Source organism: Taeniopygia guttata, chromosome 8 (assembly GCF_048771995.1).
Source record: "Taeniopygia guttata chromosome 8, bTaeGut7.mat, whole genome shotgun sequence".
NCBI lineage: Eukaryota > Metazoa > Chordata > Aves > Passeriformes > Estrildidae > Taeniopygia > Taeniopygia guttata.
In genome coordinates, this window is record NC_133033.1 from 1,348,852 (window position 1) to 1,376,114 (window position 27,263).

General features: G+C 50.1%; 1 protein-coding gene across 3 annotated transcripts in view; it reads right to left on the bottom strand.

Moving 5' to 3' along the window:
- PDE4B (phosphodiesterase 4B) overlaps window positions 1-27,263 on the bottom strand; it is a 174,225-nt gene that overhangs the window by 51,697 nt on the left and 95,265 nt on the right. For all 3 annotated transcript variants that reach the window (XM_030278531.4, XM_030278532.4, XM_030278533.4), the window contains 4 exons: window positions 8,184-8,378; window positions 6,335-6,371; window positions 6,177-6,247; window positions 1,852-1,901 (listed from right to left, as the gene is read on the bottom strand). In XM_030278531.4, the coding sequence (XP_030134391.4) occupies window positions 1,852-1,901; window positions 6,177-6,247; window positions 6,335-6,371; window positions 8,184-8,378 (353 nt within the window). The remainder of the gene's footprint in view (window positions 1-1,851; window positions 1,902-6,176; window positions 6,248-6,334; window positions 6,372-8,183; window positions 8,379-27,263) is intronic.

Sequence of the window (27,263 nt, forward strand, 5' to 3'; positions counted from 1 at the left end):
GAGAGATGTGAAGCAGCCTGGTCCCAATCAAAACACGACTGCTTCCTTCTGCGAAACCTTCAGGAAAAACACTCTGCATCCTCCCAGCTGCTGGCACAGAACTGGAAGGGTTCTGACAGGAAAGTCTCTCCTTCAGTTCATCATTTCCAAAGCAGAAGCCACCAAAGGGGGAAAAAACGGTGCAAACACTGAAAAAAAAATTCTTAAAAATCTCTGTTCTTGCTGAATTAAATGGAAACTTCCTTAGAAAGTCAAGGGTTGTGATTGTTTGCTGCTGCCTGGAAAGGAATTCAGTGTGACAGTGGCTGTGAAGAGGCAGAGGAAGGAAATGACCTGAATTTACCCAAGAACCCCTGGATTTTCTACCAATAATGCCAATTTTGGCTGCTTTTATGTAGGAAATCACACAATTTCCTATTAATCTCAAAAAATGCATCTCCTTCTTACCTACAAGGTGTCACAATTTGCCAAAGCTGTAATGATCCAACTCAATTTAAAAAATTTTATTTGAAGATTTCACCTAAAAGCAGTTAAGATTCATGCTTAAAAAGCTATTTTCTGGAGGGGCCACAAATCCAACCTTTACAAGGTAACACAGCACTTGCTCTATAGTTCTGTGTGTCAAACACTTCATTACTAAAGGAATTTTCATGTATTTCCAGCATTAGAAGCTTGGATCAGCTAAGAAGTACCAAGTGTCCTACAGCTCTCGTTGGAAATAGTGTAGAGAAATATCCCCAAAGTGTTACAAAGTTGAGAGCAACTTTTTCCATGGAAAGTGTTAAGAAAATGAACCTAAAAATTCCTGGAAGGGCACTCTCTCCTCATTATTATATTGTCTAGCTTATATAAACAGATCCATTGAAAGCCTAGGAAATTTTCCATTATTTTTTTTTTCCACACAGGCACAAACTCAAAGCTTTGCTAGACCCAGCTTTTAATCAGATGATGAGCTGTGTTCCTGCTGGCTGTGACAGAAAGAGAAGGAGTTTAAGATTGTGTTGTCCAGTTTTGGTTTTGTATCAGAGGTTTCCATCTCCCATTAACAAGTTTGGAGGAACCTAACCTGGAAGTGTCCAGGACTCTGTGTGTCCCCTGAGAATAAATAACACACAGCAGGAGAGGAAATGATACTTATCCAGGCTTCACACACGCTGTGAAAATTAAGCTTTATTAGTCCCTCCAAGCATGTAATTATTGGAAAGGCTGAGATTAAACCTTACAAATGGGCACTGATCCAAATCTTATCTCCTTCTCTCCAGAGCAACCTTTGAATTAGTTCAAGCAGGGCCAGCTCTGATCCTGAGCGGGGTTCCACAGCCCCTCAGCCTGGCTAAACCCGGGTGTCAAAGCAAATAAACCTGTCCTAAGTCATCAGCTTCTGCTGCTCATCCTGCCTGAGCAGCCCTCGTGGTGCTGCCCACCCCACCTTGCCCTGGCACCCCCTTCCCAGCTGGAAGCCAAGGAGGTCTCACCCAGGAAAGGTTTGAGTACACAGAGCACATGGAAACAAACTGAAATAAACAGAATAAAAAAAGACCCAGCTGTGCCTGAGCCTGTTGGAGGCTCATAGGCTGGGGCTTGTCCAGGCCTGTGCTCACAGGGACTCACAAGAACAGCAGCCACTGTGGCCATGACTATCAAACCAAAATCGTGTTCATCTCCTGTGCTAATACACCAGCAGAAACCCCAAACCAAATGATTAAAATAACAATATTTGGAGCCTAATCGCTCTCCCCTGGGAGCTTTGCAGGAGGAACCCTGAAGTGCACCGGGGAGGGGCAGGGAAGCAGCTGTGAGCAGAACTGGGCAATCCATGCCGTGTGCCCCATCCCCAAATCCCACACGTACCTTGCAGGTTCACTCTGGAGACAGGTGGCTGACTCGTGGCTGGAGATCTCCTAAGAGGGAAAAAGAATTCTCTGTCAGGAGGTGGGATTTTATCTTTCCAAGCCCTGCCAGCTCCCACAGTTAAAAATCCTTTTCCATTCTCCCAAAAAACCCCAAATACTTCACAAGGATTTGTTGAGCAGCACTGGCAGATCCGTTAGGAAAAGCCAGAGATGGCTGCTCCCTGCCTCTGCCATGGGCTGGAAATGAGGAAAAATGGAACCATCCCATGCTGCCTTTGCAACTTCCTGCTCAAAATATGCCTGAAAGAGCAAGGGCCAGGCTCTGGTGGCTCCCCCACAGCCAAGGCCTTTTCCTGGAAAGTTTTTCCCTACAGAGTCTGGAATGGATCCTGAAGTGATGTCAAAATGCTGCAAGGCAATGCCACAGGTAAGGGCAGAAATGTGCCTTTAAACCCTCCAGTTTGGCACCCTGAAGCAAGGAAGAGGCTGCTGCAGTCACTATTGTTTAGCTCTGAAACAGCTGAAGGACACTTCATGGACTCTGAGCAACAATTTCAGCAGCAATTCCTGGATTTTGGAGGGGCCAAAAGCTATTTGAAAAAAATTGTTTCAAGTCAAGCCAACAGGGTCTGACTGGAAAAAGGTGTAGATTCTCTCCAAACGTCAACACAGTTCCCTGTCAGACTTGCCAAACAAAACTGATTTTCAAACTGAAACCATCATCAGAGATTTGTTTTTTAAAGGAATTAAAAAGAGTTGACACCAAAATCAAGACACTTCAGTTTGGATTGACTGCAGTACTTCAGGCTGACCAAAAATGAAACTCTGGGCTTCTGCTTCCCCAAAGAAGTTTCAGATCCATTTTAACTGAAGCCAGATTTCCCCACGCTCTGCTCTCCCTTCGCCAGCCTCCTTCCTAACCCCAAATTTCGGAGTCAGCCACTGAACTGCAACATCCATTATTCGCCAGCTCTGCTTTGAAGCTGGAATCAAAGCAGGCAGAGGGCTCAATCCTGCTGCAATTGCAGCTCCGGGGGGTTCTTCAGAAGTGCTCCGGGAAGGCCTCGCTGCCCAGGTGAGGTCCGGAGCACAATTCCAGCCCCGCTTCCAGCCCTCCCTGCCACCCAAAGGCTGTTCTGGCAGGAGCCCGGGCTCTCTGAAGGGTTCAGCACAGGGCACACACGCTGGGCGCTCCATTCCCTGCAAATGTGCCCCGACCTGCCTCTGCTGAGCCTTTGAAAAGCCAAATCTGGAAATCTCTGAAAAACAGAAACTCCCCGACAGGGACAGCACGCCGCGGCTGCAGCACTGCCTCAACAACCCTGACGTTAAAGTCCAACAAATATGACTGCCAGTTGTTTTTTTTTTTTCCTCCAGGACTTAACATTCATATTTTCCAGCATCCTCTTTTTTCTTGCTCGGGCCAGGAGGGGTGGAGGAGGAGGAGTTAAAAAAGAGAGGAGAAGAGGAGAGGGGGTAAAGGAAAGCTGAGATTCTCATGATCCCCAGAGCAGAAGTTTAAGTAAAATATCACATATCATGAGACAGATGATAAAACCCTGAGTTGGCAGCTTGGCTGCAACCCAGCAGAGTTCTTTGGAAACCGTGCAGGAAGCTCAACAGCACCTGGAAGCACATTCTGCCATGGACTGGGATGTTTGGCATGGGATGGTTTAAAAATTTAATGACTTTTACTTTGGCCGGGTAAACACTTTATAGGTCAATCAAATCTGGGAATGGTTTCCAAAGAACACTGTAAGATGCCTGTGTGTCCTACAGGTTACACCCTCACTTCCTTCCGGCCCTGTCCAATTTCAGATTCCTCATTAGGAACTGCCAAAATGCACGAGCTTTCCAAAAAAGCAAAGCTTAAAAAAAAAGGAGTATTTAAGCCATCTGGTTTTTTATTAACCTCCACCTTGGAATGCGGCGGTTCCTTCCCATCAAAATTTGCCAAGAGGAATCAACAGGAGGGAAAACCTCACGCCTGGATAAAATGCTGGGCTTTATGCAAAATAAAGATTGTGAGCTCGTGGTGGGCGCCATGTGATGCCATTCACACCTGGAGTGGAGCGAGCCTGTGGTGTCCCACTGGGGACATCCCTGCACCTCATCCTTCCCCTCTGGAACCAGTGCCAGGGTGGGATCAGCGGGACACCAGGAGTGAGTGATGCTGCTTTGAGGCTGAACAGCTCTCCTGGGGCCCAGCAGGCCGGAGGATGACGGTGACAGGCTCGGTATAAATAGCCAAGGGGAAACGGTGGTTCTGGACAAAGGCGTAAAGAGGAGTTTGTTTGGTTTCTCCTGTTCAGCAGGTAGGAAAAACAACATCCTCCTCCTGAGTGCATCACCTTCCTCCTTCAGAGCAATCAGTGTCAGAGGAAGTGATGTGGGATGCAGTTCTCTGGGCAGCCCTCTCGCAGCTGAGCTCCAGGATGCTGCTGCTGGGAAATCCTTGTTGTCCCCAGAGCCCCAGCTTTGGGGTGCCCCCCCTGACATCTGCCCTTTGGCCAGGAACAACTCACGTGAGGCTGGTTCTGTTGGGTAGAGCCTGGTGCTGATAACACCAAGTTTGGGGCTTTGATCCCTCTGTGGCCAGCTAAGAGTTGGACTTGATTCTGCTGGATCCCTTCCAGCTCGGACAGTTCTGGGATTATTATTGCTCTGAGAAGCAGCGGTGGAAATGCAGGGCAGGACCATTATAGAATGCCTGGGATAGCCAAGGTGGCCACGTGATGAAGATCAAGGAAATTGTTTAGGTTGACAGAGACCTCTGAGATCACCAAGTCCAACCCAGCACTGCCAAGGCCAGCACTGCCCCATTCAAAGTGCCACATCCACAGGGATTTTAAATCCCTCCTGGCATGGGGATTCCACCCCTGCCCTGGGCAGCTGTGCCAGGCCTGGAGAACCCTTTCTGTGAAGAAATTCTTCCTAATACTCAAATAAACTATCTCTGGCCCAGCCTGGGGCTGCTCCCTCTCCTCCTGTCCCTGTTCCTGGAGCAGAGCCCGACCCCCCGGCTGTCCCCTCCTGGCAGGAGCTGTGCAGAGCCAGAAGGGCCCCCTGAGCCTCCTTTGCTCCAGGCTGAGCCCCTTCCAAGCCCTCAAGCCTCTCCTGGGGCTCCAGACCCTTCCCCAGATCCATTTCCTTCTCACTCTCCAACCCCTCAATGGTTTTTTTGGTGGTGTGGGGCCCAAAAGTGCCCCCATGATTCATAGTGGACATCACACAAGATGAACCACAATGCTTGCTCCTCGGCTCAGGGAGGACCTGAGGGATGAGGGGATGAAGGGATGAGGAGATGAGGTGATGAGGGGTGAGGGAATGAAGGGATGAGGGAGTGAGGGGATGAGGGGATGAGGGGATGAAGGGATGAAGAGATGAAGAGATGAGGGGATGAGAGGATGAGGGGACGAGGGAGTGAGGGGATGAAGAGAAGAGGGGACAAAGGGATGAAGAGATGAGGGGATGAGAGGATGAGGGGACGAGGGAGTGAGGGGACGAGGGGATGAACAGATAAGGGGCGAGGGGATGAGAGGATGAAGGGATGAGGGGACAAGAGGACAAGGCAGTGAGGGAATGAGCAGTGAGGGAATTCCAGGATGAGAGCGTGAGAGGATGAGGGGATGGACGTCGGTGAGGGAATGAGGGGTGAGGGAATGACAAGATGAGAGCGTGAGGGGATGAGGGGATGGACGGCGGTGAGGGAATGACAAGATGAGAGCATGAGGGGATGAGGGGATGGCCGTCAGTGAGGGAATAAGTGGTGAGGGAAAAACAGGATGAGAGCGTGAGGGGATGAGGGGATGGATGGCGGTGAGGGAATGAGGGGTAAGGGAAAGACAGGACGAGAGCATGAGGGGATGAGGGGATGGATGGAGGTGAGGGAATGACGGGATGAGAGCGTGAGGGGATGAGGGGATGGATGGCAGTGAGGGAATAAGTGGTGAGGGAATGACAAGATGAGAGCGTGAGGGGACGAGAGGATGAGGCAGTGAGGGAATGAGGGGTGAGGGAATGACGGGATGAAAGCGTGAGGGGATGAGGGGACGGACGCCATGAGGGGAGGGCAGACAGCGCCCCCTGGCGTCCCGCGCAAACCGCAGCGGGACCGTGAGGCCATGGCGGGACCGTGAGGCCATGGTGGGGCCGTGGGGCCATGGCGGGACCGTGAGGCCATGGCGGGGCCGTGAGGCCATGGTGGGGCCGTGGGGCCATGGCGGAGCCTGAGGCACCGTGGCCGCCGCTCCCGGGCCCCGCCGCTCCCAGGCCCCGCCGGCTCCTCTTGTACACGAAAGGAGATTAAAAAGCCAGGCTTACTTGTTGGAGGTGCCATGTAAATTGGTGAGAAGCGTGAAGTTGTTCCTCACGCTTCTTAGGCTGGCCAGCACCTGAGGGAGACAAAACCGCATGTGTCACCTTCTCCACTTTAATGCCTTAGAAAAACTGTTTTAGAGGCCAATATGCCACCAACTCACCTGGGCGAAAGGTGTGACGATCAGGTCGTCGCCATGCCTAAGGAAAAATGGAGAAAAATGTATAAATTGCTGTACAAATTTACCTTCAAACAGTGAAATTCACCGCAGGGAAAGAGCGTTTTGCCAAAGGGGTTTTCCTCATGGACGTACCCACGGAGCATTTAGTTAACACCACATAAAAGCTTGTTCCTAACGGAAAGGTCACCGTGTATATCCAAAACAACTGGCTGGAGTGAGCATTCGGACTGGGAACGCCAGGCAATAAATGCCAGGAAATTCAAAAGTTAAGGCTCACGCTTGCACGGCGGTGGAAAAAAACCAACCGTAGTGGTGCGGGGAAAGGTCACCTTTGAATTTCCTGGCTTTTGTTGATCTCTGTCTCCGTCTCTAACCTTGTTCAGACGCCGGGTTTTGTTCGGCTGTTTTCATCATGGAAGATTTGAGCAGAAGTTGTGAGCAAAATACAGCACTGCCAGCAATAAGAGGGACTTTTTTTTTCCTCCCTTTTTCTTTTTGGTATTAGTTATGGTACTTGTGCGTGTATTGGAACACTCTGTATGATTTACCTAACTGAGAGATGGCAGGGTATAGAATCATTGAAAGGTTTGGGTTTGGCTTAAAGCCCATCCAGTCCCACCCCTGCCATGGGCAGGGACACCTTCCAGCACCCCAGGTGGATCCAAACCCCATCCAGCCTGGCCTTGGACATTTCCAGGAATCCACAGCCACTCGGTGCATCCTGTGCCAGGGCCTGCCCACCCTCCCAGCCAGGAATTCCTTCCCAATATCCATCTAAATCTACTTGCTTTCAGCTCACAGCCATTCCCTCTTGTCCTGTCCCTCCATCTCTTCTCCCAAGTACCTCTCCAGCTCTCTTGGAGCCCCTTTAGGCACTCTTACAAGCAACGTTTGGTCAATTCTGTTCTTAATCCCATAATTAACAACAGGATGTACTGAGCAAGGGCAGCAGAGTCAGCTCCAGGCTGCCACAGGACCCTCTGGAGAGTTCTCCACCAGTGCTGGACCCCTCCAAAGAGGAATCTGCCCTGCTGTGCTGCCAGAGGTCATTCCCTCGTCCTCACTCGGGTATCAGCGCCATTAAAACTAAATTTAATTAAAATTGTTTCCACACTGATGGAGACTGTCCCAAGTGCTAACAGAGCCTCGATGCCCATGGTGGATGGACACTTCAGCTACAGCCAGCCATGAATTCGGGGAAAATGATGGGATTCCCCCACCCCAGCACACTGCTGGGAATTGTTATAACCCACCGTTTACACGAAACACTATTTGCATAATTTGGAGTGATTCCTTCAATAAATATTTACTCCGTTTCGACTCATTTTCCCTCAGAATACTCATGGATCTGGCTAGTATACAGATTTCCATTCTGTGACTAAACTTTTGCAACAGCTCAACTTTGTTTAACGAGCACTTTTTTTACAGCTTAATGGCCACTTCAAAACGTAAATGTGCCTTTCAAAATAAGGGGCTGGGAATCCAGGACACTCTGTGGGTATCAATCCTTTCAAGCTCAGCTCATTTTCCACTCGATTCTAGGGAACAGCCCCCAAAACAGGATGGGGTACAGTAATACTGTAAATAAAAGTACAGCACAGCTTCTGTTATTCCAGGATACGGCTTTGAAAGCTTTTCTGCCAAATTCTGGAGAAAATAGGAATATTTAAGAGATGGGGTGGGAGCGGATGTTGGATCAGCACCTGTTTTGTGCATTCCAGCTATGACATGTGTTCCGAAAGAGGAGCAGAAGCTCCCCTCAGCAGAGCTCTGAGGATCAGAGCAGCACAGAAAGCTCTCAGTGTAAACCACAAGGTGAGGTGGTGCTTACTGTTCGCTCGGGAGGGAGGAGTTCCTGGACATGGTCTTTGGTGAGAGGTCGTAGTCGCTGTCGGATCGGTAGAGGAAGGACTCGCGGCGCTGGCTGTGGCCCGGGAACGTCGTGTGCAGGACGAGGCCCGAGGAGGAGCTGGCCTGCGGGTCCAGCGGGCTGCGCCCCGGCGACGGGCCATTCTCCACGTCGAAGCTGCCAAGGGAACACAGACCGCGGGTCACGCTGGGCTGCAAGAGGGCTTGTGGGGCACGTGTCACCTCAGCGGGGTTCCACCATGTCACCTCAGCGGGGTTCTATCACTGTGTCACCTCAGCACGGCTCTATCACTGTGTCACCTCAGCAGGGTTCCACCGTGTCACCTCAGTAGGGTTCCACTGTGTCACCTCAGCAGGGTTCCACCGTGTCACCTCAGCACGGCTCTATCACCGTGTCACCTCAGCACGGTTCTATCACCGTGTCACCTCAGCATGGCTCTTATCACCGTGTCACCTCAGCACGGCTCTATCACCGTGTCACCTCAGCACAGCTCTCACTGTGTCACCTCAGCACAGCTTTATCACCGTGTCACCTCAGCACGGTTCCACTGTGTCACCTCAGCATGGCTCTATCACCGTGTCACCTCAGCACGGCTCTGTCACTGTGTCACCTCAGCATGGTTCTGTCACCGTGTCACCTCAGCACGGTTCTATCACCGTGTCACCTCAGCACGGCTCTCACTGTATCACCCCAGCATGGATCCCACCATGTCACATCAGCCCAGTTCCCACCATGTCACCTCAGCAGGGTTCTATCATCGTGTCACCTCAGCATGGATCCCACCATGTCACATCAGCCCAGTTCCCACCGTGTCACCTCAGCACGGCTCCATCACCATCCTGCAGGTTTTCCAGGTTTCTACATCACTGGGATGAGCTGGACACACTCAGGCTGCCTTGGTGAGAAGCCTGGCACACCAATGCCCAGCTGGGAACACCATGGCTGCTCCAGCTCCTGCTGCTTCCCGTGTTCCCCGTCCCAGCACCTGAAATGCTGCTGTACGGATTACGTGGTTGAAAAGTGATTTTATTCTTTTCCTCAAGTTCAATGTGCTCCTCAGGCTCTTTTTCCTTGGCCTTGATCCAGCACTCAGCCACCCATGTGCTCAGCCAGAAGTTAACAGAAAATTCCCCAAAAAATGACTGATCCCAGAGTTTGGAGTTACCTCTGCTAGGAGTGAACAGGCACTCCCAGAGGTACAGGCTGTGAGCAAGATCCCCAAAACCCAGAAATAACTCTCCTGTCACTGCTTTTTAATAGGTACAAGAACTAGAATATGGGAAAATGTTCCCCTTGGATGATCCAACATTAGGAAAATGTGACCTGAGATACACAGAGCAAGAGTTCAACCTTGTGTTTGTCACCAGTTACTCCTGGTTTGCACAACACCCACCTGGAACTGTGTCCTGATGCCAAAAGTATCCCCCAAACAAACATTTGCTGGAATTGGTAAGAACTGCAATGGCATTGTAAAGTTGCCCTCTCAAAGCTGCATTTCCCACTGATTTTTGTCTATTGGAAGTTATCTGCTGAGCTCTGCTGGAAGAACTTCATCACCGTGTTCAGAACACTGCACAGACTGTGAGGTCCTCTCCAAAGTTTCATACCCCATAGGCTTTGTCCAAGTAGGGAAAAAGCTGCATTTGCCAGCTTAAAAATAGGAACGACAGAGTACAAAGCACAAAAACCCCCAAAATTTCCTTTCCAGTTTATCCTCAAGTAACAGCACTCACAGCGAGACACCCCATTTGTGATATAATTGTGTTATCTAAACATATGGGCCAGAAATTTGATATCCAAGGTCCCTATAAATCCTTCAGAAATCCCTGTCTCCCTAAGAGTTCTCTCTAGGACATGTGGAAGCTGCCAGCATTCCCTGCCTGCCTCCAATCCGTGTTGTCAGATTTATTTATCAACATTTCCCAGTGCTGGACACTCTCTCTACCAAGGGATTCCAGGGAATTGAGCCCTGCCAGAGTCAAACAGGCTCCAGAGGAGGAAAGGTGACAGCAGCTCCAGAAGAGATGCCAGGGCAGCGGTGTGTGGGAATCCAGGGCTTCCCTCTGGCTGCCCTGGGACCCTGGCAGGGGTCAGGAACCCCCCTGGACAGAGCCCCCAGAGACACTGGCTGTGATCTCTGTCCATGGAAAAGAGTTTTCAATCTTACAGGATCAATTACAAGCTCTGAGGGTTTGATATAAGTAATAATTAAGTGTGGCATGGGTGCAAAAGTAAAATTTTAGGATTCTAGATTAGGGGTCCAAAGGGGACAAGATGGAGGAAATTGGGTGTGCCTTGTCCTTTTTCTCCTTCTTCATGCCCTCCATGTTTCACTGTGGTGTTGGCATTTTTCTGTTGGTTCAGGCTGGGGACACACTGTCCAACGTAGGTGACAGATATTGGCACGTTATTGTAAATCCAGCACAGGTAGTTTGTGGTATTTAATGTTTGTACCATCCCACTGAGGGCAGAGCCCCACACGCTGCCCTGCAGGACAGAGCTGCGGCAGGGCAGCAGAACATGTTAGAGATAAACAGAATAAACAACCTTGAAACCAGCACAGACCAATTATGGCTTCTGCTTTGGCAGTGGGGCTGACAGACAGAGACTTTCTGCAATCTGGGAATCATCAATACCTCAGATTCTGACAATGGTGGAGTCTCCATTCCTGGAGGGATTTAAAGCCATGTGAATGTGGACATGGTGAGCGGTGGGAATGGATGGATTTGGTAATCTTGGAGATCTTTGCCAGGTGACTGCAGCATCCCAGGCAGTCCTGTCCCTCAGCGAGGAGCTGGGAAGGAAGGTGCCTTTCCCTGGGTGCCCCCTGTTATGTGTAGTAGATATAATTTGTGCCATTTCTAATATGATATATGTGATATTGAGTATTTGTTAGAGTATACACGTTTGTATTAGGATTCCCCCCACCCTCGCAGGTGTATTTTGGAAACTGATTTACAAGAAAGAAGGTATGGGTACGGAGATATGGGAACCCCAGGTGCTGATCGTTCCTGTGAATGACCCGAGATGGAAATCATGGAAATCCTCAGGCAGATCCATGTGAATGCAGCGATCCCGAATTCCCGTAAATTTCATCAAGGATTCAACAAACTCCAGACACTGAATTGTTCTCCCTCATCACCAAAAAAGAAAATCTTATTAACATATGGACTTTGAACAGAAGAAAATACTGATTACTGAAATCTTGGCCTCAGGTGGAATTTTCCCTATAAAAACCGCTTGTGCCAGGATGGAGGTGTGTGGGCATGGAGGGAAACCTCTGCTGAGGCTGACTCCTGGTGCCAACCCCAGGCTCGGCTCTGCTCTTTCCTTGTGGCTGGCCAGATAGAATTTGATTGCAAAATAAGTATTTTATTTTTTCATATAAAGCTCCACTCCTGATGCTCTGCATCCCAAAAGAAGCCAGCAGCATCCCAGGGAAGGAGAGGGAAGGAGACAGCAGATGGCAGGAGTTAGCTGTGAGCAGGCACCGGGCCTGGACCTGAGCAGGGCAATGAGCAGAGAGTGGCGAGGCAGGAGAAATCCTTTTTAAACACAGCGAGGCTCCTGCGTCACTCTGCAAACAAAGAGAATTCACAGCAGCAGCCCCAGCTGCTCAAATGCTGCAGTGCCACTGTACCAACCACAGAGCAGAGAACTCCCGAGCTGGAAGCGACTCACAGGGACCATCTGCTGCCCTACAGACACCCCAAATCCCACCCTGGGCACCCCTGGCAGCGCTGGCCAACCTCCTGCAGCTCCTCCCTGGGGATCTGGGCAGTGCCTGCACCCTCTGGGAGAAGAACCTTGCCCAAAATCCAAGCCAAACCTCCCCTGACACAGCTCCAGCCATTCCCTGGGATCCTGTCACTGGTCACAGAGAGAATAAATGGTGATTTATTCCACTGCAGATCCTAGTGAGGCTCCCCTCAGTCTCTTCCAGGAGGAACAAAACCAGTGCCCTCAGCTGTTCCTCATATTTCCACTCCAGACCCTTCACCAGCTTCAGGAACTGATGTCCCTGGATTGGCATTGCCCACCAGTAGCCTTGGAACGTGGCAAAATTTGGCAAAAAGCCTGAGAAATAGGAATGTGCCACGGTTTGGATGCAATTCAGAGGCATTTGAGTCGTCATTGCCAGTCAAGTGGTTTCCATGAGAGCCACACAGCCCCACAGTTTGCTCTGGAGTACGAAACACAAACACATTCCAGCCCAGCAGAGCAGGCAGGCTCAGGGATTTTTGTTTATGTTGGGAATTTACACTTTTCCCGAGGATGATAGCACTGACTCTCCAAGAAGGTTCACCATCTGCTTTGCCTTCCCAGAGTATTCCTGAGGACATTACTCCCCATCTCCCAGCTACAGTACCACCTTCATGGTATCAAATGTTTCCAAAATATTTCCAGAGGTTTGGGCAGACTTTGTTAATTATAAAGCTCCTTTTTGAGATTTGTGAGTCTCACCAAGACATCCCTCAGGATTCCTAAAACAAAAAGGGAAAATGCTGTTCCTTCCACTGCCTGGCCGCTCTCTAATGCAGTGCACCTGCTCCCCATTATCCCAACAGCTTGCTGCTTTTCCTGAATAATCCCCCATGTGGAAAGGGCTGTGCTTGAAACCATCAGCACTAAATGGCCCAGGATGGGACACATGGAGTTGGGCAGAGCGCTGGCAGGGGCACAGGGCTCCCCTGGTGACAGCCCACAGCCCCACAGGCACTACTGACCTTCTTCCCTCCCGACCTTCTCCCACTGCTACTCTTAGGAACTCCTAAAAAGTTCAAATCCCTCTGCTGGCTTTGTCCCTCATGTGGTTCCTGACTTTTATTCAGGTGAGACCCCACCTGGGGAGCTGCCCCAGCCCTGGGCCAACATCAGCAGGAGCTGGAGCTGCTGGAGAGAGCCCAGAGGGACCCCCGGAGCTGCTGCAGGGCTGGAGCCCCTCTGGAGCCAGGCTGGGAGAGCTGGGGGGGCTCCCCTGGAGAGGAGAAGGATCCAGGGAAAGCTCAGAGCCCCTGGCAGGGCCTGGAGAGGGACTGGGGACAAGGATGGAGGGACAGGACACAGGGAATGGCTTCACTGCCAGAGGCAGGGATGGATGGGAGATTGGGAATTGGGAATTGTTCCCTGGGATGGAATTCCCAGAGCAGCTGTGGCTGCCCCTGGATCCCTGGCAGTGCCCAGGCCAGGTTGGACACTGGGGCTGGAGCTGCTGGGACAGTGGGAGGTGTCCCTGCCATGGCAGGGGTGGAATGGGATGATTTTTAAGGTGCCACTGAAGCCAAACTGTGTCCCCACACAAGGGCAGCAGCCCCTGCAGCCCCTCCCAGCACTGCCACAGCTGCCTGGCACAGGCACTGACTGAAGTGCTGGTAACAGGAGCTGTCAGCTGCTGCTAAACACATCATTAAGCCTCTGCATGTATCCAAAAGCAAAAATATGTGTTTACTTGACTTTGTAATCTCGGAATAAAGAAGTTCAAGGCCAGGTCGAACAGGCCTTGGAGCAAACTGGGCTGGTGGGAGGTGACCCTGTCCTTGGCAGGGGGTGGCACTGGATGATCTTTAAGGTCTCTTTCAATCCCAACCATTCTGTGACTTTAATTCTCTCTCTGTTTCTGTTCTGCTCAGTGGCTACAACAGAACCAGAGCAACCAGAGCCCCTGCCCTGCTCACTCCCAGAGCCCAAAACAGACCTGAGAGCTGCTGCTGCTCCCTCTGCAACCCAAATCCACCTTCAGCAGAGCCCCGGGGTAAAAAGGAGTCCCCAGAGCCCTCACAGCTCTCAGAATTCATCCAGCAGCACCCTGGGGACGCTCCTGGCTTGCACAGCAAATGCTGGAATTGTATCCAGCACCGTGCTGGGTTGGAGCAGCCACCAGGAGATGGCTGGAAAAGCACAGAGGGAGGTAAAAATGAGTTTGGATTCCTCTTAGCACAAAGGGTTCCAAAAAACTTCATCCTTTTAATGTTTACTACAGATAAGCAGCTGGGCATTATCCTGTAACAAGTGAACATCATGGGGTTGTTTTAAGTCCCCCAGAGAAGAGATCCTGACTGCTAAAATCCAGTTGTTATTTCTCCAAATGTACATCCTGGGCTATTTTATCCTCTTCCAATGGTTTCCTACCATTAATCTCTGGAAAACACAAGGCACAGTCAAACAAAGCAGACACCCTGCCTCTATTTTTACTTCCAGGGCTTGGAAAGACATATGGGTGTGAGTGTGATCATTCCCAACATGGGCAGCAATGCCATTTCCTAAGGGTTTTTCCTCCTGAGAATATTCCAGCTGGAGCAGCTGCCTCCCTTCCTACCCAGCCAAGGTATAACACGGCATGAGTGGCACAGGGTGCCCAGAGCAGCTGGGGCTGCCCCTGGATCCCTGGCAGTGCCCAAGGCCAGCTTGGAGCAGCCTGGCACAGTGGGAGATGTCCCTGCCGTGCCCAGGATGAGCTGGAATGTTGTTCCCAATCCAGCCCATGCCAGGATTGTGTGCAGCACCGACAGCCTCTGACACCTCCAGGTGTTTCTGCCCAGCACCAGCTGTGCTCTTGCTGCATGGAAGAACCCAGCTGAGCCTCCCCAGGGCAAAGCTGTCCCTTTTCCCTGCTGGGAAGTTCTGGGATGGCTCCTGGCTGGGGACAGGTGGCACAGGGACAGCAGGGTGCCCCAGGCCCGGGATTTTGGCAGCACCTGCTCCGTGTCACGCTCTGTCCCATGGCACAGATGTTTCCATTCCAGCCACAGGGAATGCTCACCCCAGCCTGGCCTGGCTGCTCTGCTCTCTTCAGTGTCACTCCAGCTTTTCCAGCTTTCCCAGCTCCAGCCAAGCCCTGTAGCATTTCTCAGACTGTCTCTCCCAATCCACAGCACACGGACGTGGGAGGCTGCCTGTGGTGGCCTGGCTCGTGTGACAGGGACACTGGTGTCTTCTGGTGGGGCTCCAGGACACCTTCCAGCCCTTCTGCCTCTGAACAAGCCTTGATCCCTGCCCAGAACCAGCGTGGGAGGGTAATTCCACCCAGCCAGTGGGAACACGGGGTCCAGCCCTGCCTTTCCCCCACTGGAATATTACCAGCAACAGAAGGGGAATTCCAGTCCTATATTCCATCTTTTATTGCTGCATCTGCAAGGATCTCCTACCCCTCTGAAGTGCAACCTGCACTTAACTCCTCCCCAGAGCCAAGCAGGGGTCTCCAGGCTCCCTCCCACAAAAGCCCCGTGCTTCCAGCACCAGGAAAGCATTCCAGGATCCACAAGGAGCAGCAGCTTTGGGATGCTGCTGGCCAGAGCCAGCCTTTATTCCATCCTGCCCTTACACACAGATCCTGGCACGGCTCCAGAGGCACTTTTACCTTTCCAAGCAGGGGGGAAGCTCTGAGCTGCTTCATTTTGTCCGGCCCCACTTCACAGAGCTCCTCTCATCCGCTGTCAACCACACTGGAGACAGGAACAAAGTGACAACCGTGGTGACAACTTACAGACACCACAGAGTTTCCATTTCACCTGAGCTGAGCAGGCAGCCTTTGAGGTGGAAGATTTACACATTTCCTGCACTAATGTGTTACATTCCCCAGTCCAGCAGTGTGAACATGGAAAGCTGCTGTGCTCGGAAATGCATCCAGCCTTTCCCCTTGATTCCTGGAATAATTATTTGACCTGGTTTTTGGATTTATCTCCATAATTGGGATCCGTGGGGCCTGTCAGTAAAAAGACAGCGAAATGTCCTAAGATGGTATTCAGATCTTTAAATCCTTTGGAGACTTGGCCTTTAACAATAATTAATCCAGCTGGGTACATTTCAGCAAAATTTTCTTTGCTATACATCTCTCAAATGCCTCACCCCCCATCTTTCTTCTCCACGGGAGCGGACACTGTGATAGCAAATGTCAGAGCCACGGATGTGATTCCATTCCAAGGGCAATGTTTTCTCATGGATCTCATGGATCACCTCAGGGCCAGCAGAAGCTCAATGTGAAATTTGTGTCACTGAAATGACATCTGCCACCTGCTGCTGTTGGAGGGAGAATCAGAGCCATGGAACGTCCTGGCCCCTTGGCACGGAGCGTGTGCTCTGCTGAGGGGGTTGGCACGAGGATCTCAGCCTGGCTGGCAAGGGAACCCGCTGTTCCTGCTGTCCCCACACAGGGTGGGTGCCACCAGTGCCCCAGGCCAAGGCCACGAAGGAAACGGGATCTCACAGCGCTGGTGTAAAATCCAGAGGGGAGAAAATGGACAGCAATAAAGTGAGGTTGGAAAGCAGAGGGAAATCTGTGCCTCGAGAGCAGCCAGAGCACTGAACAGCTTTCCTGTGGGAGTGATGGGGGTAAACACCGACTTGATGTTGTTTCTGGTGGGATTAATAGTGTAACTCATGGAACGTTGCTCCAGGGAGATCATAAAGGCCCTTCCAGAGCCTAAAGGGGCTCCAGGAAAGCTGCAGAGGGACTTGGGATAAGGAGTTGTTCCCTGGGAGGGTACAACTGGATCCCTGCACCCCTGGATCCCTGGCAGTGCCCAAGGCCAGGCTGGACACTGGGCTTGGAGCTCCTGGGACAGTGGGAGGTGTCCCTGCCAGGGCAGATGAGCTTTAAGATCCCTTCCAATGCAAACCATTCCATAATCCACAATTCTGTGAAATGCCCAGCCCGGCTCGGGGGCAGGCAGAGCCAGGGAACACAAAGCCTGCCAGCCCAGACAGTATTTCCATAAATTTGCATTTTTCCCAAGGCCAGTGAGGCGGAAGGGACAGCTCTGCCTGCCCACACCGCCTCCCCTCCTCCTCGGGCAGCTGCAAAACAAAACAGGGGAAAGAGGGTCAAGTTAAACCCCAGATTTTCATTTTCTGCTGTTAAATCACACGGTTTGCAACGAGCTTTAATCACTCAGGACAGCAAACTGGATTTAGCAGACGGAAAAGCTTCTTCAGTGTGGAGAAGAAGTAAGAGGTGGTGAGCAGCAAGAACAAAACCTTTTAAAGGAATGATTGTGAGGAAAAATCCAGGCAGGGCAAACCTCCTGCAGCACATTTCATGTGGTTTGTGCCAAACAGTGGGGTCAGGCAGCAAATCAAATCCTCTTGGGATGATTTCGCTGGTGTGAAAGCAGATAAGAGTTCTGCTGGCACCTAAAATATCATTTAATAACACTGTTAATGTTCCCTAGACCTGCAAATCCTCTCCAGACCTGCTCCAGGGCTCATTTTCATCTTCCTTAATTAATGATCCCTCAGAAGCTCTGTTTCATGTTGGAAATCATTTGCTGGAATCACTGTTCTGGAGTCACTTCCTCCAAACCACGAAGCTTTTCAAAAGAAATAAGAGATGTGGGGGCACTGAGCAAAATCAGCCCAAAACTAAAACCTGAAACAAGTCATCAAGTCCAGGAGCATCAAACCACACAAAGCAGCCACTTGGAAATTTGGGATAAATACGAGCAGAGCACTTGCTATGATTAATTAATGCTTAATTACACAGAAGGTGAAGTTTGCAGTGTGAGTAAGCACAAATGTGTGGGCCTGGCACAAAATCATTGTATCTGATTGCAGTTACAGCTCCATCCCTGAGCTAATGAGAAGTGAGCCATCCTGGGTGTTTCGGGGTATTGATAAAGGGCTTGACCTGAGCTAATGAAGAATGAGCAGGCAGAGGTGATCGATGGCCAGAGTGGATCCATTTAAAAATATTGACTCACTGTGTGGAAACATTTGTGTGGTGAGACTGGGGACAGGAGGCAGCGAGGGAAAGGGGTTACTCCTTGGGGGAAAGAGATGTTGGAGCTCACTGCTGGAACACAGCAGAGAAAATACCTGGAATTTGTGAGGAGCTGATAAAAAACAGCTGAAACTGGTGAGGATTTAGTGAAAACATCTGAAATCAGTGAGGATTTAGTGAAAACACCTGAAATCAGTGAGGAGATGATAAAAAACACCTGAAACTGGTGAGGATTTAGTGAAAACACCTGAATTTAGTGAGGAGCTAATCAAAACCACCTGAAACTGGTGAGGATTTAGTGAAAACACCTGAAACTTGTGAAAAGCTGATAAAAAACACCTGAAATTAGTGAGGATTTAGTGAAAACACCTGAAATTAATGAGGATTTAGTGAAAACACATGAAATTAGTGAGGAGATGATAAAAAACACCTGAAACTGGTGGGGATTTAGTGAAAACACCTGAAACTTGTGAGGAGCTGATAAAAAACACCTGAAATTGGTGATGATTTAGTGAAAACAACTGAAACTGGTGAGGATTAGTGAAAACACTGGAAATTAGCGAGACTTTAATGAAAACACCTGAAATTAGTTAGAAGGTGATAAGGAACACCTGAAACTGGTGAGGATTTAGTCAAAACACCTGAAACTGGTGAGGAGCTGGTAAAAATCACCTGAAACTGGTGAGGATTTAGTGAAAACACCAGAAATTAATGAGGAGCTAATAAAAAAACACCTGAAACTAGTGAGGAGCTGGTAAAAATCACCTGAAACTGGTGAGGATTTAGTGAAAACACCAGAAATTAATGAGGAGCTACTAAAAAACACCTGAAACTAGTGAGGATTTAGTGAAAACACCAGAAATCAATGAGGAGCTGATAAAAACCAGTTGAAATTAGTGAGGAGCAGCTGGGACCACCTGAACTGAGGAGGAGCTGCTGGAATAGATGGTGCCAGGCCTCTCAGGGGTGCTATAGGACAAGCAGCAATGGCCATACCCTAAACCACAAATTCCACCTGAACAGGGGGTGTTTTTACCCTCAGGGTGGCAGAGCACTGGGACAGCTGCCCAGGGAGTTACAGAGCTTCTCCCTGAGTTATTCCAAACCCACCTGGCTGTGTCCCTGTGTCCCTGTGTCCCAGCTCGGGGTGACTCCAGCAGGGATCCATCTCCCTTTGTCCTTGTGGGGCCAGCCCTGGTTCTCAGGTCAGGAGATGTTGGTGGCACTGTGTTTTTGGGGCTGGCTGCTGGCCAGTTTTTGGGGCTGGTGGCTCTGACAGCTTCTGGGAAGCATCACCAGGCAGAGGCAGGACTGTCCTGATAGCCCCAGGCAGAGCCCAGCGTGACATTGGCTATTAATACCCAGCACAGAGCTGAGCCAGGGGACAGCAAATGCCACCCAGATAGCCAGGGCCTGCTGGGGATCATGTGAGGAGCAACAAGATAAGGACAGGGTGACAAAACCCTGGTGTCAAAGCCTTCTGTGCTGAGCACTGGGCCAGGACGTGGGCTTTGCCTCATGCCAAGGTGCTGCTGAGCTTGGGCAGGGCTCAGGGACAGGACTCTCCCTGCTCAGGTGAGACATTTATTGCTGCTCACACCACATCCATGATGGCTTTTATTGTGCTCTTGCAAGGAATGTTCTCTGGGATTGAGCCCAAACCCAGCAGTGCTTCTCTGTGTGCTGTTACCACTCACAAACCCAAATTCTGGCTGAATTTGTACCTGCAGTGAGTAAAGGCACAATGAACCCCAATCCTTTCTCATGAGGGGGAAGCAAAAAGCCACTGAGGCAGCCTGAGAACGTCACCATGGCCACGCTGGTGGCTCTGTCGCCCCGTGACTGTGCTGGGGTGGCAGAGAGGTGACAAACTCCCTCCAGCAGCAAGGCCTGAGAGCTGGGTGCCTCCCAGACACCCAGAGCTGGCCTGACTCCTGAGGCACAGCAAATCTGTGCAGCAGAAAACACACCCCAGCTCCTGGCTGAGAGGAATGGCTGAGTTACCAAACCCTGGGGTGTCGGAACTCAAAATGTCCCTCAGACATTTTCAGAGGTCCCAGGCCTTGGTCAGAAGCATTTTAGACCCTGGCAAGCAGCTGAAAACAGCTGTGATTTTGAGTTTGAACCATGGAATGAATTACCAACTTTAAAGGTGGAACAAGCGGTCACAGAGGGTTAGATGGTATAGTAAAAGTAGTCACAAATTAGAGGGTAAAATTTTTTAGTATTGTACAGGGGGGTTTTAACACCTGTACAGGGGGGTTTTACTTTGTACAGGGGGGTCAGGAGTTCTAAGATGGAGGAAAGTGGGCCTGATCCTGTTCTTCCTCCTTCTTCTTCCTTACCTCCATGTTCTTGGTGATGTTGGCATTTTTCTATTGGTTTAGGCTGGGGACACACTGTTCAATGTAGATGACAGATATTGGCACATTATTGTAAATATAGTACACATAATTTTTGGTATATAATGTTTGTACCATCCCACTGAGGGCAGAGCCCCACACGCTGCCCTGCAGGACAGAGCTGCGGCAGGGCAGCAGAACATGTTAGAGATAAACAGAATAAACAACCTTGAAACCAGCACAGACCAATTATGGCTTCTGCTTTGGCAGCGGGGCTGACAGACAGAGACTTTCTACAACCTCGGGATCATCAATACCTCAGATTCCGACACTGGGGCTTCATCCCAGCAGAGCTCCTGCAGAGCTCCTTCCTCACAATCCTCTCAGTGGATCCCTGCTCCTTGAACCTCCTCCCGGCTCAGTGGGGCCACTGAAGCCCAGAATAGCTGCACTGCCTGTGCTGCACCCTCACAAGAGGATGAGACTCTTGCTGCAGTCTAAGAAAGAAAAATCACTCAGCACAAATCAGCTCTTTTAAAACCACTGATTAAATAGATATTCACAAGGCAGAGCACAATGGTTTGGATGGAGCCATTGCAACCCATTACACAGCTCCTCATTCATGCCCAGGAGAGCTTTTCCTTTGCTTCTCTAATAGCAGGAGAGAAAAAGAAGCCACGGGAAAGATATCAAATTGCATAAAAATAGGTGACAGGCAAATTTACAAACTTGGAGAAGCAGAGACAGGATTTGGGCTGGCAGCCCTGGAGCCCTGCAGCACCAGCCCGAGAATCTCCACCTCTTAGGAGGGAGGATGGAATTCCTGAGTTTATTGGAGTCATATGAAGGGCTGGTAAATACTCACAAACTCCAACTCTGATTCTGGAAAGATCCAAGGAGCTGCTGCAGGGCTGGAGCCCCTCTGGAGCCAGGCTGGGAGAGCTGGGGGGGCTCCCCTGGAGAGGAGAAGGATCCAGGGAGAGCTCAGAGCCCCTGGCAGGGCCTGGAGAGGGACTGGGGACAAGGATGGAGGGACAGGACACAGGGAATGGCTTCACTGCCAGAGGCAGGGATGGATGGGAGATTGGGAATTGGGAATTGTTCCCTCTGAAGGTGGGAAGGCCCTGGCCAGGGCATGGTGGGGACAGGATGGTTCCATGATTCCATGGAATGTTCCCCCTGCCTGTGGATCCCTGCAGCCCCAGCCCCTCCCAGCCTGGAGGCAGAACTGAGCTTTGTCAGCCTCACACAATTCACCCTCCACAGCTGCTGTGCTGCCTGGTCAGATCTCATGCAAGGTGACAATTTCTGAGAGCTTTGACAATTTTCCTCAGGAAAACATGTTGGTTTTTTGTTTTTGTTTTTTTCCCTGCTAGAACCCACTTTTTAACACTTTTCATCTGAAATAAACCCATCATATTCCACCTGTCATCAACTGTGCTTTCATTGCTGGAGTTAAACTGGTCTGGGAGAGCAGCAGTGAGGGTAGAGTTTAATGGAATAATTCTTACACTGCACAATTTGGATGCAGCAAAGCAAAAGGGGGTCAGCTTGTTCTTCCAGCCTCCACTCCAAACAATTTAATGTCTTTATGGATGAAAAATGTCTGTGGCCTTTTGTGATCTGAGACAAACTGGGACATTGAATACAGCCCCACCTGGAGCCTTCACTCACACACCTCCATTCCTTCAGCCAATATTTATTCTCTGGGTTCTCCAGAGTTCTTTTATGGAGCTGTCCTTCAGTGTCCCAGTAAATCTTCCAGATTCTGGATTTTTCTTTCTGGAGCCGGACACAGGTGGGCAGGAACATTGAGCTGCTGATCCCACAGCTGGGAGAAGGGACTTGCAGAGGGAATGGTTCCCAAAAAACAAGAGCAGGGAGCAGGGACTCTGAGACCAGCGGGAATGGGATGGCTCCTTCCTTATCCACCTCGGATATTCCTTCATGGAAAGGTTCTGCAGGCTGGGCAGGGGTGGAGTCCCATCCCTGGAGGGATGCAAATCCCTGTGGATGTGGGGCAAGGTTGGACTCGATGGTCTGAGAGGGCTTTTGCAACCTAAACCACTCTGGGATCCTACATGATCTTGGGGAAAAAAAAAAAAACAAACTCTGATTATTTGTAACAGCCAATAGGAGCTCAAACGATGCACCTGAGACAGACCCATTCCATCACCACCTTCAGATTTTGAATTAATCTCTCTTTCCAAACTCATTGCTAAACCATCTTTAAATGTCTCTTCCTAAGGGAGTGATAAAAGTGACCAGCAAAGTCAAAACAGAGCATAGGATAAAGATTAGAGCCAAATTATCCCCGATCAGTGTAAGAATAATAGACTTCCCTAAGATAACTGGACAATGCAATGTGATTTAGAGCTTTCCAAGAGCTCTGCCAGCTCACCCTCCGTGTGACTTTTGGAATACTCAGGCTGTGATGAGTTTATAGCACAGTTCTAAGATTATAAATCAAAGAATGTGGCTTTTTTCTCTTTTACTGGGGATTAAAACTAAGAAATATTTATCCAAGCACCCCCAGCTCCTGGTCCAGAGAGGGTTTCACTCCCACTTCCCTCTCTTTTTTAGGAAAAAGGGTTTGCCAAGAATCTTCTGTCACTTGTGGGATGAGCAAAGCACAAACCCTGCATCTCCTCACCCCTCTCTGGGATCAGCCAGAGTTTGGGAGGCACGAGGACAACTCCAGCAGCTCCAGATCCAGCCCTTCTCCCACCCAACCAGCCGGGAACTCCTACATGGAATTCCCCTCCTGCCAGCTTCCAAGGCCAGATGATTTCATCCCAAACGTTTGTTTATAAACTTCCAAACCACTAAATGATGAGCAAAACAGTTTCACCAAAAAAAACCCAAAAAAAACCCAAAAAAGAGGTGACATTTGTGCAAAGCCAAACAAAACAAACATAAATAAGGGAAGATCGAATCATGTTAAGTCATTCCCAGGATTTCATCTGAAAATCCAGGAGCGTGCTGCGAGAATTTTGGAATTACAAAGCAGTAAGAGGAATCATCCAGGAGGAATAATTACATAATTCCTACTGAACTGGCTGCTCAGAAGCATTGAGAGCCTGGCAGAGCAGTAATAAATAGCTCCTCATCTCCTGGCTGCGGCTGCAGCTGATGAGTCAGGGCTGTGATCCCAGAATATCCCACTCCTGTGTGTGCTGCATGGAAAATCAGCCAGCAGGGCCTCGCTGCTCCTCACAACAGCTCCTGGTCAGCACCGAGGTGGCCGTGCCAGAAAAACAGAAAAACAGACCTGGGCAATGTTGTGCTGCATGTGGGGAATGGGAATATTTCACTGGAATTCAGGGAATGGGGCATGCCCAGCCTGCAGGGCTTGGCTGCCATCCCACAGGATTGGCACGGCCCAAAGTGACCCCAGGGGGGTTCAGGGAATGATTCCCAATCCCACACTTGTGTCCTGTCCATGCAGTAAAACCATCAGGAGAGAGAAAAATAGCCATGGAGTCAGGAAAACATAAGGGATGGGACAGAGGGAATCCAAGAGGAAGAGACTGTCAGGGCTGGGAGAGCTGGGAATGCCCAGCCTGGAGAGGAGAAGCTCCAGGGAGAGCTCAGAGCCCCTGGCAGGGCCTGGAGAGGGACTGGGGACAAGGATGGAGGGACAGGACACAGGGAATGGCTTCACTGACAGAGGCAGGGATGGATGGGACATTGGGAATTGGGAATTGTTCCTTGGAATAGAATTCCCAGAGCAGCTGTGGCTGCCCCTGGATCCCTGGCAGTGCCCAAGGCCAGGCTGGACACTGGGTTTGGTGTCCCTGCCATGGGATGATTTTTAAGGTCCCTCCCGACCCAAATCACTCTGGGATTCCACAGTGCAATTAAAATCCCTATACTTGTCTAATCAGCTATTAGCCACCTGCATGTGTTCTCTGGCCTCCAATGCCACACCAAAGTGTGTTTGCCACTCTCAGGGAATAGCAGAATTCTTTGGGAATTGTAGGACAGATCCCCAGGTGGGGGAGACTGGCAGAATGACAGGGCTGAGAAAGGCCTTTCCCCATCTGGCGTCACAACCTCATTTCCAAACAGGTTCTGCTCTTTCATCTCCTGCTGTTTGTGCAATCTCCAAGTGCAGCTGCTGCCTTCCCCTTCCAACTCACTCCCTGCAGAGAGCACTGGGAACATCCCAGGTTTCCTTTTGGGATGAATAAAAACCCCTCTCCTTGTGCATTATCATAGAATCCCAAACTGGTTTGGGTTGGAAGGGACTTTAAAAATCCCTTAGTTCCACCCCTGATGGAGGGACACCCATGGCAGGGACAGTTCCCACTGTGCCAGGAGCTCCAGCCCCAGTGCCCACCCTGGCCCTGGGCACTGCCAGGGATCCAGGGACAGCCACAGCTGCTCTGGGAATTCCATCCCAGGGAACAATTCCCAATTCCCAATGTCCCACCCATCCCTACCTCTGGCAGTGAAGCCATTCCCTGTGTCCTGTCCCTCCATCCTTGTCCCCAGCCCCTCTCCAGGCCCTGCCAGGGGCTCTGAGCTCTCCCTGGATCCTTCTCCTCTCCAGGGGAGCCCCCCCAGCTCTCCCAGGCTCCTGGGGCTGTGTCCTGGTGGGATCCCATGGATGCTCCTCATGGATCCCCTCTCCCACCCTCAGCCCCAGATCCCTTCTTGGGAGGCTCAACTGGAGAACCCCAAGTTGTGTTTTGTCTCTCCTGAAAGCAGAAATATCCCGTCAGCCAAGGGCAGCTCCTGTCCCATTCCTGCCTCCCAGGAAGGTCCCCCCCACCCCAGCTGCTGTCCTTGGCTCCTGCTGGGATCCAAAAGCTCCAAATTCCCCTTGGAATCTGCTGCTTCCAATGGGGCAAATCTGCTGTTCTGGCAGCTATCCATGGCAAAGTTCAATTCTGTGGGAGCAAGAATCCCCAGCACTACCTGGGCATATTTCCTTTTCCCAGTCCTCTTGTTTTATTGTATTCCTACCCAAAAAATCATCAAATAATGCAATAATTCCAGGAGTTTATATCATCAACCCATCATGCTTCATCCATGGCTCCTGATAATATTTTACAAAGGAATCCAACCCTTTGGATTAGTTCACTTCAGTCCCATTTCACCAGCAAACCCACACCTATGGCCCCATCTCAGAAAACAGGGATGGACATCAGGCTGGAATATCCTGAGCTTGCAGGAACACAGAGCTTCATCCCTCCCAATGAGTGGGAGCACAGCCTGGGACGTTTCCTAGAATCCCCCAATTCCTGGGAAGCAAAGGACATGGAAGGGAATTGCCCTCATCCCAAATTCCACATGTGCCATTTGTATGACAACCCCAAATTTCCTGTGATATCCAATCCAGGCAAATCTAAACAGCCAGAAAATGAAATGTGGGAATGTTCCATCAGAAAAGTGGGAATTTTCATGAAGTTTCAGAGCTGTGGTAACCACCACAGAATGAGGTTTAGTCTTGTTGTTGCTCCTTACTGGAATTGTTCACGTTTATTTGGAATTAACATGGAAATACAAACACCTGAGGGAGCGCAGCAAAAATTCCTTAAAACTTCTCCTGTAATCCCAGAGATGATGCCAGAGCCAGGCCAAGCTCCCCCTGCTCGGATGGAATCTGATGGAATCTGATGGAATCTGATGGAATCTGATGGAATCTGATGGAATCTGCCTGGAAAGTTCCTGGAGAACAGAGTTGGTTTCAGGAATAACCCAGGAGATGATTTGGGATAAACCCGGGAGCTGATTTGGGATAAACCCAGGAGATTATTTTGGGATAAACCCAGGAGCTGATTTTGGGATAAAGATAAAACCAGAAGCTGATTTGGGATAAACCCAGGAGCTGATTTGGGATAAACCCAGGAGCTGATTTCAGGAACAACCCAGGAGCTGATTTTGGGATAAAGATAAACCCAGGAGCTGATTTGGGATAAACCCAGGAGCTGATTTGGGATAAACCCAGGAGCTGATTTTGGGATAAACCCAGGAGCTGATTTGGGATAAACCCAGGAGCTGATTTGGGATAAAGATAAACCCAGGAGCTGATTTGGGATAAACCCAGGAGCTGCTCTGGGATAAACCCAGGAGCTGATTTGGGATAAACCCAGGAGCTGATTTCAGGAATAACCCAGGAGTTTATCTGGGATAAACCCAGGAGCTGATTTAGGATAAACCCAGGAGCTGATTTGAGATAAACACAGAAGCTGATTTGGGATAAACCCAGGAGCTGATTTTGGGATAAAGATAAATCCAGGAGCTGATCTGGGATAAACCCAGGGGCTGATTTGGGATAAAGATAAATCCAGGAGCTGATCTGGGATAAACCCAGGAGATGATTTGGGATAAACCCAGGAGCTGATCTGGGATAAACCTGGGAGCTGATTTTGGGATAAACCCAGGAGCTGATTTTGGGATAAAGATAAACCCAGGAGCTGATTTGGGACAAACCCAGGAGATGATTTTGGGATAAACCCAGGAGCTGATTTCAGGAATAACCCAAGAGCTGATTTTGGGATAAACCCAGGGGCTGATTTGGGATAAACCCAGGAGCTGCTCTGGGATAAACCCAGGAGCTGATTTGGGATAACCCAGGAGCTGATTTGGGATAAATCCAGGAGCTGATTTGGGTTAAAGATAAACCCAGGAGCTGATTTCAGGAATAACCCAGGAGCTGATTTGGAATAAACCCAGGGGCTGATTTGGGATAAACCCAGGAGCTGATTTTGGGATAAACCCAGGAGCTGATTTCAGGAATAACCCAAGAGCTGATTTTGGGATAAACCCAGGGGCTGATTTGGGATAAACCCAGGAGCTGATTTGGGATAAACCCAGGAGCTGATTTGGGATAAATCTGGGATCTGATTTCAGGAATAACCCAGGAGCTGATTTGGGATAAACCCAGGAGCTGATTTCAGGAATAACCCAGGAGCTGATTTGGGATAATCCCGCAGAGAGGCCGCAGTGCCCCAGCCCCAGCTGCTCTTTCTGAGC